Genomic DNA, 19,373 nt, shown 5'->3' with positions numbered 1-19,373 from the left:
CAAGGTGTAGTAGAAGTTAAAATGAGGATTATAAATTTTAGTTTAAAAATCATAACAACAATAAAAACGGTAACGAGTTTTGATGGATAGAAGAATTAGGAAAATTTAAAATAAATATTTTTTAAGAATGAGAAAATAATTATTTGGAATTATGATGGAAGTGAGGAATAAAAGCTAATAAAGAACTATACAAAAAAATATTGGTGTAAACCCGACTAAAAATCGTTAATGTTATTGTGAAACAATAAGAAGTCTAAAAATAAATAAATAAATAAATAAAAAATAAATATATTTTAGAATAAGGAAATGGTCCCTAGGATTTAGTGGAATAATTGATACATATATGCAAGGATTGAATAAGAAAATTTGGATTTTATAAAAAATCACAAACTAACAATTTTTACACTATGAAGCATAACTTTCTATCTAAATATTAGATTAAGATGAAACTTTGCTTGAAGTGTCCTGACATATTTTTTTACATAAGGTTAAAATTTCAAGTAATTCAAAGTTCAGGAAGACCTTGCTATTTAGGTAAGAAACTGATATTTTACACGAAAATCACCTAAAGGTAAGATCATAATTAGAAGAAAAATATTATCTTCTTGCTATAAGGGAGTGCGTTTGTGCTTTTAAATTTTTTTTTTATTCAAATTATTATTTTTGGGTGATTTTGGATTATTTTGATGTGCTGATGTCAAAAATAAATTAAAAAAATAAAAAAAATATACTATTTTAATGCATTTTAAAGTTAAAAACACTTTAAAAAACAACCACTATTACAATGTTAAACACTATCTAAAAACAACTGGTCAGCTGCTGTTAAAAAGAAGAATTCAGGGTTTCTAAAATTTCCACCAAATTTTGAGAGAAAATTCTCTATTTTTTTTTTTATGATGTAGTAGGTAGATTTAAGCAATTACTTCAAAGGAAAACATGATCTCAATGGATTTGGGAGGCAAAGATAAAAGAAAAGGAGTGAAAATTATAGAGATAGAAAGCTTAAAGCCTAAGGAGAGGAAGAAGAATTTGGAAAAAACTTGTTGAAAGGCTTGTTTAAATCCATTCTAGATGTCTTAGGTTAGTGATCTTACTTTTATTTCTTGTTTATGATGAGTAATTTGAGGAATTGATATTGATTGGTAAGCTTGAAAATGGGTTAGTATAGGAAAGCGTTGAAATAAGTATTTCTCTGTTGAAAATCATGTTTAAATAGCTTTAATGTTGTTGTTAATGATGGGTATGTGATTTCAACTTCCATTTCTTGGTTTTGATAGTATAATTTGGAAGATTGAGAAAGTTAGTATTGAGTTGTGTTGGGTTACAGTTTAGAAGAGTTTAAAATGTGTTTATTATTGAAAGCATGATTAATGATGTTGAATTAAGTTAGAAATTAAAGAAAAATAAAAGGAAAGGAAACTCGATGAACTTTTTGATTTCTGATCATTATAAAATTTTAATCCAACAAGAAACAAGATATTTAAAATTTTTTTGTTAAAATTTTAATTGAATCCACCAGTCATATTAAAAATAATGTTTTATTTATCAAATTACATCCTAACCTGTTCTAAAACTCATCAAAACCTATATATTTTTTAATTATTATTGAAATAACACAATAAATATTATTATACCAAAAAAATATATAAAAAATCCCCTCGTCTCATGACTCCAGTTCCATGGCAACAGGCTTTGAGAGGAAACTGGCATTTCTCGGACAAGCTAGATACCTTACAGATTTGATCGCTAGGAAGCCTTCCATTATTTTCACCTGAAATTCATCCACGTTTTACCCCCCCTTTCAATTCATCTACTAACACATGTACTGAAAAACCTACCTGATAATTTGTGACGTCTCGCCAGCCAAAATGGGATGGGAACTGGAGCCCTGAAACTGAAGTGAAATTGCAATCGATGACTAGTTGACAACTCCTCTCAGGCAGTCTGCTGCTTCCTACAAGCCTGTACCTTACAAGGTGTCTACCTTGTCATAATCATAATCCATCTAAAGCTGTCCGAGGTTAATTATCAGCCTTTGCATATTACTGCTTTACTGTAGGAGAGCGGTCTCCTATCTATCCCATCTCACGGGATAAGCTGAAAGGAACCGTGGATGCTCATCATGCAGCTCACCACAGCCGTAGGTAATTGACCAAAACAGGAGGAGGAGGAGGAGGAGAAAGGCTAGAAGAATTCAAGGCACACGGGACCATTGTCTACCCAAACTCGAGCTACATCAGCGAAAAAAACCCAACTGAGATACAAAAATTAAGACCAGCAATGGCGGACCATTAGAAAAGAAATATGAACAAGATTTCACATTTAATTTTCCTAAGATGGTCACAAACGCAAACTCTTCAAGTGGAAAAGCGAGCTTAACTGCATCCATAACAAAAAAAATCTAAAGGAAAGACAGCAAGATAAATCTCTAATGCTATCACATGAGCAGAGAGCACGGCAGTTTTCCTTCTCAAAGTAGTTAACGCTCCATCACAAACCCATCAAAATTCCAATCTCTTACAAGGTCTCTTCTCACAGCGCAACTACGTACTAGTCGCGGGGGTCCTGTCATGTCATCATTACTTGGACTCGATGGTTGTGGGGTCACTTTGGACGATGATGCAAAGGAAGAGTTTGCTCTAGGAGGAGGAAGAGATAACTTCCTTGTTATGCAGGTGGCAATGGCAGAACATCTTCCTTCGTTGTCTGAACTTGAGACTGAGTAGCTTCTAAAGGAGTGTGATGGACTCTCTACGCTGTGGCATACGAGACATGCTAGACTCATATTTTGTCCACTATTTTCAGATCAAGGATATGTCTTTCTGCAAGTTATACGCCAACACAGAAAAAAAGAACAGATCAGTATTTTGATAAATAAAACCTGGCATATCAAAAAAGAAAATCCATGAATTGCTTCAACCAAAATGTATATTCACTTCTTCTTTCCTGGTGGACAGATGCAATTCCCAAAGCTGACAATGCAAATCCTCTAGCTCTCCTTTTACATATTTTAGCCATTCCTTAAGTGGATGATGACAATGCATTCAAATGACATTAACTTTCAATAAAGTAACACGAGCAAAAATAATTTGACTTTCGAACACTGATCAACAGGAAATTCATGCACCAAGATTATGGACAATAATTGGGTATATAGTGGGTGACAATACAGGGTTGGTAAAAGCACTAGCAACAACAGAGATTGGCTGGGAATGCATAGAGTCAATCCTTGCTTAACAAGAGAACAACTTATTCCAGCTAACCTGTAAAAAGCACCAAATCCTGTCTCAGTAACTATTCTGGTTTTCCAGTTAGATACCGTTAGCGGCATCCATGATTTATCTATTAGTGACTACAGTTAACTTTGGAAGGTAGTAAATTATCATGACATGATACCTAATTACCCAATGTGATGCTACTTGTAAACTGAACATTAAGAATTTTGTCTGTCTGTCCCAGATTATTAATCCACGCATCAAATATCCTTTTGGCATAAGATTTTCCTTCTTAAAGCCTTGCATATTGAAAAAAAAGAAAAGAAAAGAAAAGAGAAAGAGTTGATGGTAATAAAGATAAACAAAGCTGCAATTTTATGGACAAGCTAGCTAGAGCTTCAATAGGCTTCCATTAACACAGTAACGTTTCTGAAGCGGATCCTAGAAGCAGACCATTCTATCATTTTATTGCTTTGTCACTGCACTCTTCACCACTGAAGCTAAAGACCACAAGCTTCATTTTTCATATTTCATCCTATCTCAAGTACACTGCAACTCCAATCCTCAAGTGGACCTTGCCTTCCCCCAGGCATGAAACTGTAATACAAAGTCAGAAAATTCCAGCCCAAAAAAGATGACTAAACTACTAAAATCTATCACTTGATGCACCTACTTCAAGATCACAATATGTCATGAACAAACAAACTAGGATCCATCTTCTAAGATAATAATGCCAAAGAATGAATATGCCTATAGAAATGGTCATATCAGACCTAAGAATCGGCAAAGTGTTAAACCCTGGACTTGATAATAATGGAATTCCTGAAAATTGAAAATTGATCATGAATTGAGTGTATGTTAGGGAAAATAGTGCATCCTTTGCTTTTTAGGGAGATAACCCCTTTTGCACTACAGTCCAAAAAGGCATTAAATGCCATCCCCTCCGTGAATACGCTTGTTATTGTACTCTCAGCATTGTTTCTCTTTGGATTTGCAATATGCACCTCCAAAACCAGCAACAACTAATCAGCACCTCCAAGTCCCACCTTTTCTCTACTAGATAAATCAAATAGATTTTCATAGCAAGAAAGGTTATTTCTATTTGCAGCCATACAAGCCATAAGGCATCCACATAATACCATACGAGGGGGTGTTCAAGAAACTACAAAGAAGATCAAGCAATATATATAGGATCTTTGTTAGGAGTCTACTTCTAATGTTCCCCCTTGATACACTTCAATTTTCTCCATGATCTCATGGGGCACAATCCATTCAAATTAGAGGTTAGAAAAATTCACACACGGGGACAAATCCGCTGCAACATTTAAGACCATGTGTCATAGCAGTTAGTTATGATATGGAAAATAAAAGCTAATTTCCAAAACAATTTCCAATCATGCTAGGAGTAGAACAGCCCAGACCCCACCCCAGTAGCCAAAAACACACAACCAATAGAGATTATCTATAATCCACACATAACAGGTAAAGAGGGAAGCAAAAGAGTAAAAGAAAATCACCAGCAATATGCTAACATTATAAACCCATTAACCAAAATCCCAATTCAACACTGTCCATTAACCAGTTAATCACTAAAACTAACCTGTTCAATCAAAACAAAGAAAACCCATCTCCAAAATCATAAATTTATTCCCATATTTGGCAAATGAAACACAAAAAAAGATTAATAAACCCACCAAACAGAAACACATGCAAACAGACATGAATTAAAACAGAAGAGATCTAAACGAAAAGACAATTATGTTCAAATGATTGAGATCCTAGAGAAAGAAACCTTAAATAAGAAACGGGGGTCACTCTTGTACTGGTAGTTTGCAGTGTTGTGGAGATTCCAGGGGTGGGAGAGGTTGAATATAACATTAAAAGATCCGAAAGATCAGAGCTCAGTTGTCATTATATCTTTAAGGAAAACAAGAGTTTTTGAACGATTAATTATTTATTAGTGTACGCTTTTGTCTTGTCAACTCAGCCTCTCTCTCTTCTTCACTACTTGTACTTGGGTTTGTTGCCTAGCTATTATTTTGAGTCCGAATACTGACCAGTAAGTTGGTCTCAATAAACAATTTTATTTTGTTGGGCATATCCCAGCCAATTTATTTATCGACTAAAACTGAGTTTATGATTAATATTGTTATTAAAAGTTTTTTCTATATTAAAACATATTTTATACTTTTTAATATGACACGTTGAAATAATTAAAAAAATATTCAATTTAAATTTTTTCAAGTGAAATGTATTTTTAAAACACATTCAAAAGTAAAATTGATTGGATATAATTATTAATGTTTATTTTTGTATTTTAAAAGCACTTTTAAAAAAATTAAATTAAATTTTATTTTATTTTTTTCTTTGTTTTAAATAAATATTTTTTTTATATTTTCAAATTATTTTAATACACTGAGATCAAAAATAATTTTTAAAAAATAAATAAAATATATTATTTTGATATATTTTTTTAGTGAAAAACATTTTGAAAAATAATCACAACCATATTTTTCAAACACACTAGTTTGGAGCTGTTGTTTAACTTGATTTTTATAAAAAATTGATTTGTTTCTTTAAATTTTTTTGAATTATTTTGATTTGTTGATGTTAAGAATAATTTTTTTTTAAATAATAATAAAATATTATTTTAATACAATTTCAAGCAAAATATATTAAAAAAAACAACCTCTAACACATTCTTAAATACTTCCTTTTATCACTAAATCAAGTAAGATTAAATTTTTTGAGCATATTTTAAATACAAACTTTTACATTTAATTAAGTTGCATATTAAGCGAGACTAATTTTTTTTAATATAATTTTAAAATCGCACATTAACATCATTTTAATAAATTATAAAGAATTTAATAAATTTATCTAAATATTAATTTTAAAGTTTGAATTAAAGAAATTAAGAAAGAGGACATACCTCTTTTGACCATTGAGCTAGGTATTTTAAAACTCATCCCAATTAAAAATTTATTAATTTTATTAATCTTTAATGATTCGATCAAACTTAATTTAAACCCAATAAGATTAAAATTAAGAATTTCACAATATGGTTTTAGTAAAACTAATTCATCAAGATTAGATTAATTAAGTGTTTGTTTACATGTTGTGCATTCTAAATTGTTTTTTATTGAAAAAATATTAAATTGATGTTTTTTCAAGTATTTTTTATTTACTAATATTAATAAATTAAAAAATTTTAAAAAATATTATTTTAATATATTTCAAAATAAAAATACTTTAAAAATAGCTAAATTTAAAAAGATTTTTAGACTTATCACTTTAATTTTTAATTTTGATTATTTGGTCTGGAAATGGGCAGTCACAATCCCTTCAGAAGTGGCTTTCGCTAAGAAATTGGGAAGAAGACAGTCACATGTTTGCGTGACCAGTTCCGGTCTTTTCACCCAAAGTAAATATTTTCATTGACGGGAAAACAACGAAAGACGTCTGCATTTCACACTGAATTCATAGCACCATTTAAAACACAGTGCATGCTATTTAAAAATTTTTTTATTTATTTTTTAAAATTAATTTTTTTAAATATATTTTAGATAATTCTGATACCAGAAAATAACTTTAGATATCATAAATAAAAATTAACAAAAACCTAAAAAACTCTCACGCATTTACTATTCATGGGAACGAGCGTGTTTGAGAGTGTGGTTGTAATTGATTTTTAAAGTATTTTTTATTCGAAAAATAAAATATATATTTTTTATTTTATTTAAATTATTTTTGATATCAGCACATCAAAATTATCTAAAAACACCAAAAAATATTAATTTGAAGCAAAGAAAAAAAATACATTTTTAATTTTTTCAAAAACACTTTTAAAACACAAAAATAAATAGAATGCACCGGAGATTATAATTATTTTGCCCTTTAAAAAAAAAAAACTTTTCACTATTCCATATTTAATTTGTTAGTTTTAAAAGTTTTTTTTTATTTGAATATATATTTAAATAATATATTATTATTATTTTTTAAAATTTTTTAACAAAAAATAAATAAAAAAATATATCAAGATCACAACTATTTTTTTTTTTATAAGAAATCAAAACCATAATTTATAATAACCATTTTAATATTTTGTATTTGTGGTAATCTAATTGTAGGGTATTAATTTTATTTTATTCAAATTAAAATTATCATAAGAAATTATATTGTTGACCCAATAAAATATTTATATTAAAGTTATAGTAACTAAATTTAAAATATTTACTAAATATGACAATATAAAATAACTATTTTAAACTCTTACATTGCTAAAAAAATACTTGTTTATAAAAAGAAAAAAAACTACAAATTAGAAAAGAGCTCTCAGCCTGTTAATTTTAATTATCTCTAGACTTGACTGCAGACTCCATTTTTGATGGTGCCAATAAGTCAACGCTACTGGATTTGACACTGGTACCGATTCTGCCGACACTATCCCACGGGTTGCCACTGCCTCAATGTCTAAACTAACAGTTTTTTTCACAAAGTCTTGGACTATTCAACGTCTTAGAGGGATTATGGCCTTCCAAGCCAAGGGAGTCTAAGGTAATAACAGGTCTGTGATATCTTTAGATGTTTTGGCCTGCATACGCACTGCATTGATGTATTCAACAAGTCTACAGCCTTGATCGACAAATCTAGATAATCTTTGAATTTTATCATGATGGGATAAATCATTTTGCAATTGTTGGTGTCTTATTTATATTTAAAAAACATTAGAAGACTTGTATAAGAAAACTATAAAAAAATTCTAATTGTAGAGTATTAATTTTAGTTTATTCAAATTAAAATCATCATAAAAAAATATATTGTTGATCCAAAAAATATTTATATTAAAGTTATAAATATTTGGTAAAATAATATTTATTTTATAAAATAATAGTATTAGTGAGAGAGGCTCATCACTAGCCCAGCTGAAAGAAGAAGGATAAAATCTGCTTCCTTATTATAACCGTAACGGCCATGAAAGACTTTCCTTTCATCCACGTTTCCTTTCCTTGTGTTAAAAGGATTCTCTGGCTAGGTTTCCTCTTCCATTCCGGATTAAAGAACACAGTTCTTTCGGTCTCTATCTATAAATTCAAGTCATAACAATACATGTGAAGTCTCTCAATCCATCCATCTATTTCTTACGCGTCGATCTTCTTGTTTCTCCCTTTTCAATCGTTTCTTCAATGGCGCTTGCAAGAGTTGATGAAACCCTAACTGCAGTTAGCACCACTCTGGTTGATCCAGACAACAACACTGAACCCATGTTTCTTGTTCAAATCGTGTCGGAAAGTAGGAAAGAAACATGGGTTAGAGTCAGAGGACAATCACTAGCCATGCAAGTGGATGATAACCGGCCAACTGCTGCTGACCCAACTAGTTATTTGTTCCAAATCCCTTGTCAAGTTGTTGCCCAGCCCGCTTCATGCTTTCATTACATTGCCCACATGATTTCTTGCTCCGATTTTAGTGCTTCTTTATCCAACGATTTGGCCTCAAAGATTGCTGCCTTTTTCTGACAATCTTGTGAGGGCCGGTTGTTTTGGATTCTTCGTGTTGGCTCATGTGGAGGTCGTGGAGGGAACTTTTCATGTCGTGGAGCCGATATTTGACACAGATCGACATGTAACCGTATCAACGGGTGCATCGGAGAGAGTGTTAAAGAAGTTGGAGAAGGAGACGTTTTACACGAAGCAGGGGCCGAGCAACGGTGATTCTTCTTCCGGTGGTACTTGTGTGGTTTGCTTGGAGGATTTTTTTCAAGTTCGGTGAAGCTATCAAAGTTACCCTGCTCTCATGTCTTTCACGAAAAATGCATCTTTCCTTGGCTGCTCAACTCCAAATGCTGCCCGCTTTGTAGAAGTCAAGTGGAATAGCAGACGATTAACTCTAAATTGACATTAATTAATTAGCTGCTAGTCAATTCTTTTTGTTTTCTGGAGAATTATTCTATTCTTGATCTGTTGGTGTTGGAAAATTTATTGTTGATCAATTTTTTTTCAGTAATGAGCTCTTTATTCAAGTATTGGTCTTCTATATGTGCAATTGTTCGTGAAAATCCAAGAACAAACAATTACTGTGTGTTCATTATCTACATTTACTCTTATTTTAGCTTTAGAAATGCCCAATGACATCAACTGAAGCCCTTTAAAACAACGTGAGCAAGGCCGTGACTGCCTCCGCCCCAATCGATTGTCCAAGCAATTTCTCCTCTTCTTTCTGTTTCTTGATCTCTTCTGCGGCTTCAGCCAAGCAACGGAACAAGAAAAATCCTTCAAACGAAACTCATGGCGTGGTCACATATCAGAACTCTCTGATGAAATCCCCGAAAGAATCTTGCGCAAACTCCCAATTACAACTCTTATAGAATGCAGGTACGCTTGCAAGTCATGGAGAGATATCATTTCAGATTCTCATTTTGGTAAGCTTCAATTCTTAACAAGAGACCCCAGTGCCCTTATCCTCTTGACAGAAAACAACGAAAACGTTCCTCCTTGTGTTGAATTTAAGGGAAAAACTTGCTACCTAACTGAGGCACCAAAAAATGTGTAAGTTTTATAGTATCATCCCCTTTCCTTAACTAATCTAGCAGTTGATCATTTGCAATATATCTTGGAGTATATTGGAATTTGCAGTTTCAGTTTTTGTTCAGTGCTATAAGAAACCGATGCGACATTGTGACGTGCTTTCAGTTTACTACCGAAGGATCAAAGTGTCTGATTGGGTATATCACATGGGACTTCTTTACAGTCCTGTCTATGTTGCTGCCTTCTTTATAGCATGCAGGGGCTTGGCTACAACCGTTCCATATGTGACTTATTGTTGTCACTTCCCATATGTGTTATTGTACATCTGAACACGATAATGTTAGTCAATATATTAGGTAATATTAAGATATTTTTCTGCACAACATGTAATAACATTTGAACAAGATTGATGAGATCTTTGCAATTTACCACATGTGCACGTTTTGTTTGCCAGCTTAACTATTCATCAAACATTTTTTTTGACACTTGGTTTACAAGAAGGGTGAACCTGAAAAGTGCCAACATCAACATTAAAATATACTACAACATGATCTTTAGATCTAAGCATGTTGATGTTCAATTCCAGTTGAACAATAGAAGACCTTATTATCCCACATACAATGTAGTCATATGCATTTTCTCTTTGTGTAACAAAATACACACTAATCCTATAAAATATCAATTGGACTAAAATGAAAACATGCAAAACACATGCATCTTTCAAAACATGATTAAAAGATTCAAAAATATATGTTGTCACATTGTCATATCGGTGACCCTCATCATAAGAAAAACCTATCTTTCTCTTGATTCATGCTCAAGCTATTTTTTTCTATTCTGGGTGACTATTGTCCATATCATCAAACCATACATCAAATTTATGCTTCTAATCTTCATAACTACATTTTAAGTACTTTTCAGTTGAAAAATCTTTGGATTTGAGATTAAAGTTGCTTGCTAGATGTCTAATACAATATCATTTCATTCTTAATACCAGTGTGCCTGTTCGATATTATACAAATACCACCAAACATGCAAGAATTTGGTAGTTACCGACGGAATTATGGACGGAAAATGTCCGTCGGTAATTTCGACCTCAAATTGCCGACAGAAATATTCCGTCGGTAAATCCGTTGCTATTAAGCGAATTTCTGGTAGTGTACCATCACAGTCACCTATAATGTGATGTTGAAGAATTTATAAGAACCATCTCATATCATGTTAAAGAATAATATAAATAATATCTTGTGACTTTACCTAACAGCTTAAGCTATCGGGTTAAGCTGATTCTTTGACATGGTATCAGAGCCTTGATGACCAAACAATCACGAGTTTAAACCTCACCATTCTCATTTATTTGATAAAAATCAAGCACAAGGTAATATAAGTCTGTGTAAGTTTCATGCCCAAAGAGCCTTCACTCGAGATGGTGTGTTAGAGAATAATATAAATCATATCTTGGACCATCACCTAACACCTTAAGTTTTTAGGTTGAATTGGTTCTTTGACATGTTGTCAGAGCTTTGATGACTAAGCAGTCACGAGTCTGAATTTCATCATCCCCATTTATTTGATAAAAATTAAGCACGAGGTAGTGTGAATCTGTGCAAGTTTCAAGCCCAAAGAGTTTTCACTTGAGGGGATGTGTTAGAAGATAATATAAATCATATATCAGGACCTTACCTAACAGCTTAAGCTATTGGGTTCATATGGTTCTTTGACAATAGCCTCGTCTCTTATAAAACAACCATATCATCATCATCGACTTTGCCAACCCTATCAACCCCATACATAAGAGAATTTGGATCAGGAGGTTTCGAAGGACGCAATAGTATTTCAATGAGCAAGGTCCCCCCCCCCTCCATTTCTAAGCATTAAACTGAGGAAAAGCTTTTCTAAGATCCTTCTCCATAGTAGCATTTGGGAGGAACTATAGAATTGGGTTTTTATCCAAGACCAGCCAATTTAAGGTTACTAAACTTTTCATTGATAATGAATCTTTTATTTGGGAAGCTAAGGTACACATTATTAGAAAGTAATGCAAAATTGTTATTAAAATTTCACTACTAACTTAAGTCTTAAATTAATAAAATTAAATATAAGATCGTTATGAGTAAATATAAGTTTTAAATTTAAAAAGTTTTGATTTGAAAAGATATAAATTATTTTTAAATTTTGTTATTTATATTAACTTTTTAGATTAATATATATATATATATATATATATATTTTTTTTTGGCTTGCTGTTATATTCTTGGAATTGAGAACTAAATAGACATGGACATGATGGACAATTTTGATTACCTGTTCCAGATACCTGTCTAATTGATTGCAGATAATAGTAAACTTTTGAGAATGTAGATCCATGCGCCTCTCTGCTGCAAAATGATGGAAGTAATCGGTTTTGTAGTTGTTCTACATTTCTACCCATGCCTTGTATTCAGGGTAATTTTTATTTGGTTCGGTTTTTATCAAAAGAATATAATTAAAACTGGGTTTTTTTTTTTTTTTTTTAAAATCAAAATCAGTTCAAACTAACCAGTTTCGGTTATTTTGGGGGGAAAATTGGTTCAAATCGGTTTTCAGTTTATGTTCGGTTTTTTCGGTTTCAAGCTTATAAAACCAAACCGAACCAGTTGGTTTTTTAAAAATTATAATTAGTTTAATCTATTTTTTTACTATTAAAATTATTTTTTACTTGAATATATATATATATATATATATATTTAAATAATATTTTATTATTATTTTTTAATATAAATACATTCAAAATAATTAAAAAATAAAAAATTCATTTAAAAAAATTAATTTTTTTAAAAAATACAAGATAGCCCCGAAGACAAATAAGCTATTCATCTTCAACAATTACCCGGTCAATGCCTAAAACCCCAAACGAAACTGGTTTCTTTGTAAAATCACTAAGAAAGTAAAGAGCCAATTTTTGAGGCAATATCATGACCTAAAGAAATATTTTCAAGAAACATACTCATACCCATTAAATCAAATTAATTATTTTAATCTTTATAAAACTTGATAAATTAATCTAATACCTTGCTTACCTAGAATCTAATATAAATAAGATTTTGTTTTAAAATATTTTTTATTAAAATAATATTATTATTTTTAAAATTATAGCTTAATTTGACCTATTAATTTGTAGATGAACTCAGCTAACCTATGATAAGAGGTCCCGATTATTTTTTATAAAATATGATGCTATGTCAGGATTTGAACATCAAGATATATTCCCACACGCACGCACGCACACACACACATATAGCTCTTTCATGTAAAACATCCCTCCCTTCAACTTCTTTAACGCTAACTTTGATGCACCTCTTGATCAACAACATGATCTTCGTCATCAAAATCAAAATCAAAATCAAAATTGGTATGATCATCTCATCCAAGGGATTCAGCATCTCAACAAAATCTTCAAATATCACCACATGGGCCCACGTGTAAAACCCTAAACGACTAGCTGGTTTCTTTGCAAAATCAATAAAAAAAGAACCAGGTTTTGAGGCAATATCATGACATAAAAATACATCCTCATGATTATGCATGTCGGAGACCATGCCGGACTTGAAACTAGTGCGAGAATCAGTTGAGAAAACAAGTTGAGAGAAGGAACTAGGTAGGACTAGTGTAAATCGTGCCTTTTATATATATATATATAATAAAGATAATTTTTTAACAAAAAATAAATAAAAAAATATATCAAGATCACAACTATTTTTTTTTTATAAGAAATCAAAACCATAATTTATAATAACCATTTTAATATTTTGTATTTGTGGTAATCTAATTGTAGGGTATTAATTTTATTTTATTCAAATTAAAATTATCATAAGAAATTATATTGTTGACCCAATAAAATATTTATATTAAAGTTATAGTAACTAAATTTAAAATATTTACTAAATATGACAATATAAAATAACTATTTTAAACTCTTACATTGCTAAAAAAATACTTGTTTATAAAAGAAAAAAAACTACAAATTAGAAAAGAGCTCTCAGCCTGTTAATTTTAATTATCTCTAGACTTGACTGCAGACTCCATTTTTTGATGGTGCCAATAAGTCAACGCTACTGGATTTGACACTGGTACCGATTCTGCCGACACTATCCCACGGGTTGCCACTGCCTCAATGTCTAAACTAACAGTTTTTTGTCACCAAGTCTTGGACTATTCAACGTCTTAGAGGGATTATGGCCTTCCAAGCCAAGGGAGTCTAAGGTAATAACAGGTCTGTGATATCTTTAGATGTTTTGGCCTGCATACGCACTGCATTGATGTATTCAACAAGTCTACAGCCTTGATCGACAAATCTAGATAATCTTTGAATTTTATCATGATGGGATAAATCATTTTGCAATTGTTGGTGTCTTATTTATATTTAAAAAACATTAGAAGACTTGTATAAGAAAACTATAAAAAAATTCTAATTGTAGAGTATTAATTTTAGTTTATTCAAATTAAAATCATCATAAAAAAATATATTGTTGATCCAAAAAAATATTTATATTAAAGTTATAAATATTTGGTAAAATAATATTTATTTTATAAAATAATAGTATTAGTGAGAGAGGCTCATCACTAGCCCAGCTGAAAGAAGAAGGATAAAAATCTGCTTCCTTATTATAACCGTAACGGCCATGAAAGACTTTCCTTTCATCCACGTTTCCTTTCCTTGTGTTAAAAGGATTCTCTGGCTAGGTTTCCTCTTCCATTCCGGATTAAAGAACACAGTTCTTTCGGTCTCTATCTATAAATTCAAGTCATAACAATACATGTGAAGTCTCTCAATCCATCCATCTATTTCTTACGCGTCGATCTTCTTGTTTCTCCCTTTTCAATCGTTTCTTCAATGGCGCTTGCAAGAGTTGATGAAACCCTAACTGCAGTTAGCACCACTCTGGTTGATCCAGACAACAACACTGAACCCATGTTTCTTGTTCAAATCGTGTCGGAAAGTAGGAAAGAAACATGGGTTAGAGTCAGAGGACAATCACTAGCCATGCAAGTGGATGATAACCGGCCAACTGCTGCTGACCCAACTAGTTATTTGTTCCAAATCCCTTGTCAAGTTGTTGCCCAGCCCGCTTCATGCTTTCATTACATTGCCCACATGATTTCTTGCTCCGATTTTAGTGCTTCTTTATCCAACGATTTGGCCTCAAAGATTGCTGCCTTTTCTGACAATCTTGTGAGGGCCGGTTGTTTTGGATTCTTCGTGTTGGCTCATGTGGAGGTCGTGGAGGGAACTTTTCATGTCGTGGAGCCGATATTTGACACAGATCGACATGTAACCGTATCAACGGGTGCATCGGAGAGAGTGTTAAAGAAGTTGGAGAAGGAGACGTTTTTACACGAAGCAGGGGCCGAGCAACGGTGATTCTTCTTCCGGTGGTACTTGTGTGGTTTGCTTGGAGGATTTTTCAAGTTCGGTGAAGCTATCAAAGTTACCCTGCTCTCATGTCTTTCACGAAAAATGCATCTTTCCTTGGCTGCTCAACTCCAAATGCTGCCCGCTTTGTAGAAGTCAAGTGGAATAGCAGACGATTAACTCTAAATTGACATTAATTAATTAGCTGCTAGTCAATTCTTTTTTGTTTTCTGGAGAATTATTCTATTCTTGATCTGTTGGTGTTGGAAAATTTATTGTTGATCAATTTTTTTCAGTAATGAGCTCTTTATTCAAGTATTGGTCTTCTATATGTGCAATTGTTCGTGAAAATCCAAGAACAAACAATTACTGTGTGTTCATTATCTACATTTACTCTTATTTTAGCTTTAGAAATGCCCAATGACATCAACTGAAGCCCTTTAAAACAACGTGAGCAAGGCCGTGACTGCCTCCGCCCCAATCGATTGTCCAAGCAATTTCTCCTCTTCTTTCTGTTTCTTGATCTCTTCTGCGGCTTCAGCCAAGCAACGGAACAAGAAAAATCCTTCAAACGAAACTCATGGCGTGGTCACATATCAGAACTCTCTGATGAAATCCCCGAAAGAATCTTGCGCAAACTCCCAATTACAACTCTTATAGAATGCAGGTACGCTTGCAAGTCATGGAGAGATATCATTTCAGATTCTCATTTTGGTAAGCTTCAATTCTTAACAAGAGACCCCCAGTGCCCTTATCCTCTTGACAGAAAACAACGAAAACGTTCCTCCTTGTGTTGAATTTAAGGGAAAAACTTGCTACCTAACTGAGGCACCAAAAAATGTGTAAGTTTATAGTATCATCCCCTTTCCTTAACTAATCTAGCAGTTGATCATTTGCAATATATCTTGGAGTATATTGGAATTTGCAGTTTCAGTTTTTGTTCAGTGCTATAAAGAAACCGATGCGACATTGTGACGTGCTTTCAGTTTACTACCGAAGGATCAAAGTGTCTGATTGGGTATATCACATGGGACTTCTTTACAGTCCTGTCTATGTTGCTGCCTTCTTTATAGCATGCAGGGGCTTGGCTACAACCGTTCCATATGTGACTTATTGTTGTCACTTCCCATATGTGTTATTGTACATCTGAACACGATAATGTTAGTCAATATATTAGGTAATATTAAGATATTTTTCTGCACAACATGTAATAACATTTGAACAAGATTGATGAGATCTTTGCAATTTACCACATGTGCACGTTTTGTTTGCCAGCTTAACTATTCATCAAACATTTTTTTTGACACTTGGTTTACAAGAAGGGTGAACCTGAAAAGTGCCAACATCAACATTAAAATATACTACAACATGATCTTTAGATCTAAGCATGTTGATGTTCAATTCCAGTTGAACAATAGAAGACCTTATTATCCCACGTACAATGTAGTCATATGCATTTTCTCTTTGTGTAACAAAATACACACTAATCCTATAAAATATCAATTGGACTAAAATGAAAACATGCAAAAACACATGCATCTTTCAAAACATGATTAAAAGATTCAAAAATATATGTTGTCACATTGTCATATCGGTGACCCTCATCATAAGAAAAACCTATCTTTCTCTTGATTCATGCTCAAGCTATTTTTTTCTATTCTGGGTGACTATTGTCCATATCATCAAACCATACATCAAATTTTATGCTTCTAATCTTCATAACTACATTTTAAGTACTTTTCAGTTGAAAAATCTTTGGATTTGAGATTAAAGTTGCTTGCTAGATGTCTAATACAATATCATTTCATTCTTAATACCAGTGTGCCTGTTCGATATTATACAAATACCACCAAACATGCAAGAATTTGGTAGTTACCGACGGAATTATGGACGGAAAATGTCCGTCGGTAATTTCGACCTCAAATTGCCGACAGAAATATTCCGTCGGTAAATCCGTTGCTATTAAGCGAATTTCTGGTAGTGTACCATCACAGTCACCTATAATGTGATGTTGAAGAATTTATAAGAACCATCTCATATCATGTTAAAGAATAATATAAATAATATCTTGTGACTTTACCTAACAGCTTAAGCTATCGGGTTAAGCTGATTCTTTGACATGGTATCAGAGCCTTGATGACCAAACAATCACGAGTTTAAACCTCACCATTCTCATTTATTTGATAAAAATCAAGCACAAGGTAATATAAGTCTGTGTAAGTTTCATGCCCAAAGAGCCTTCACTCGAGATGGTGTGTTAGAGAATAATATAAATCATATCTTGGACCATCACCTAACAGCTTAAGTTTTTAGGTTGAATTGGTTCTTTGACATGTTGTCAGAGCTTTGATGACTAAGCAGTCACGAGTCTGAATTTCATCATCCCCATTTATTTGATAAAAATTAAGCACGAGGTAGTGTGAATCTGTGCAAGTTTCAAGCCCAAAGAGTTTTCACTTGAGGGGATGTGTTAGAAGATAATATAAATCATAATATATCAGGACCTTACCTAACAGCTTAAAGCTATTGGGTTCATATGGTTCTTTGACAATAGCCTCGTCTCTTATAAAACAACCATATCATCATCATCGACTTTGCCAACCCTATCAACCCCATACATAAGAGAATTTGGATCAGGAGGTTTCGAAGGACGCAATAGTATTTCAATGAGCAAGGTCCCCCCCCCCTCCATTTCTAAGCATTAAACTGAGGAAAAGCTTTTCTAAGATCCTTCTCCATAGTAGCATTTGGGAGGAACTATAGAATTGGGTTTTTATCCAAGACCAGCCAATTTAAGGTTACTAAACTTTTCATTGATAATGAATCTTTTATTTGGGAAGCTAAGGTACACATTATTAGAAAGTAATGCAAAATTGTTATTAAAATTTCACTACTAACTTAAGTCTTAAATTAATAAAATTAAATATAAGATCGTTATGACTAAATATAAGTTTTTAAATTTAAAAAGTTTTGATTTGAAAAGATATAAATTATTTTTAAATTTTGTTATTTATATTAACTTTTTAGATTAATATATATATATATATATATATATATATATATTTTTTTTTTGGCTTGCTGTTATATTCTTGGAATTGAGAACTAAATAGACATGGACATGATGGACAGTTTTGATTACCTGTTCCAGATACCTGTCTAATTGATTGCAGATAATAGTAAACTTTTGAGAATGTAGATCCATGCGCCTCTCTGCTGCAAAATGATGGAAGTAATCGGTTTTGTACTTGTTCTACATTTCTACCCATGCCTTGTATTCAGGGTAATTTTATTTGGTTCGGTTTTTATCAAAAGAATATAATTAAAACTGGGTTTTTTTTTTTTTTTAAAAAAATCAAAATCAGTTCAAACTAACCAGTTTCGGTTATTTTGGGGGGAAAATTGGTTCAAATCGGTTTTCAGTTTATGTTCGGTTTTTTTTCGGTTTCAAGCTTATAAAACCAAACCAACCAGTTGGTTTTTTAAAAATTATAATTAGTTTAATCTATTTTTTTACTATTAAAATTATTTTTTACTTGAATATATATATATATATATATATATTTAAATAATATTTTATTATTATTTTTTAATATAAATACATCAAAATAATTAAAAATAAAAAATTCATTTTAAAAAAATTAATTTTTTTTAAAAAATACAAGATAGCCCCGAAGACAAATAAGCTATTCATCTTCAACAATTACCCGGTCAATGCCTAAAACCCCAAACGAAAAACTGGTTTCTTTGTAAAATCACTAAGAAAGTAAAGAGCCAATTTTTGAGGCAATATCATGACCTAAAGAAATATTTTCAAGAAACATTACTCATACCCATTAAATCAAATTAATTATTTTAATCTTTATAAAACTTGATAAATTAATCTAATACCTTGCTTACCTAGAATCTAATATAAATATAGATTTTGTTTTAAAATATTTTTTATTAAAATAATATTATTATTTTTTTTAAAAATTATAGCTTAATTTGACCTATTAATTTGTAGATGAACTCAGCTAACCTATGATAAGAGGTCCCGATTATTTTTTATAAAATATGATGCTATGTCAGGATTTGAACATCAAGATATATTCCCACACGCACGCACGCCACACACACATATAGCTCTTTCATGTAAAACATCCCTCCTTCAACTTCTTTAACGCTAACTTTGATGCACCTCTTGATCAACAACATGATCTTCGTCATCAAAATCAAAAATCAAAATTGGTATGATCATCT

General features: G+C 31.8%; 1 protein-coding gene across 6 annotated transcripts; it reads right to left on the bottom strand.

Moving 5' to 3' along the window:
* Positions 1-1,522: 1,522 nt before the first annotated feature.
* LOC118043650 (uncharacterized) lies at positions 1,523-5,239 on the bottom strand. Of its 6 annotated transcripts, none has more exons than XR_012167626.1 (3): positions 5,008-5,236; positions 1,839-2,822; positions 1,523-1,771 (listed from the first exon to the last, which is right to left on the bottom strand). XR_012167626.1 is itself a non-coding variant. In XM_073403873.1 (3 exons), the coding sequence occupies exon 3, from the start codon at positions 2,783-2,785 to the stop codon at positions 2,480-2,482; it is 306 nt and encodes a 101-aa protein (XP_073259974.1). In that variant the 5' UTR covers positions 2,786-2,822; positions 3,171-3,263; positions 5,008-5,239; the 3' UTR covers positions 1,523-2,479. The 6 variants fall into 6 exon arrangements, 3 of the variants coding, with proteins under 3 accessions (XP_073259974.1, XP_034907572.1, XP_073259973.1); XR_012167624.1 differs by having other exon boundaries at positions 1,523-2,231; positions 2,321-2,822; XR_012167625.1 differs by having other exon boundaries at positions 1,523-2,231; positions 2,381-2,822.
* Between the last annotated feature and the right edge of the window lie 14,134 nt (positions 5,240-19,373).

Source organism: Populus alba, chromosome 13, assembly GCF_005239225.2.
Source record: "Populus alba chromosome 13, ASM523922v2, whole genome shotgun sequence".
In the NCBI taxonomy this organism is placed as follows: Eukaryota; Viridiplantae; Streptophyta; class Magnoliopsida; order Malpighiales; family Salicaceae; genus Populus; species Populus alba.
Note: the sequence above shows the minus strand (reverse complement) of the source record. Positions and strands in the feature narration are given on the sequence as shown.

Bases quoted from the DNA above. Each gene is read 5' to 3' on its own strand.
- LOC118043650 (XM_073403873.1), bottom strand. From the start codon at position 2,785: ATGAGTCTAGCATGTCTCGTATGCCACAGCGTAGAGAGTCCATCACAC.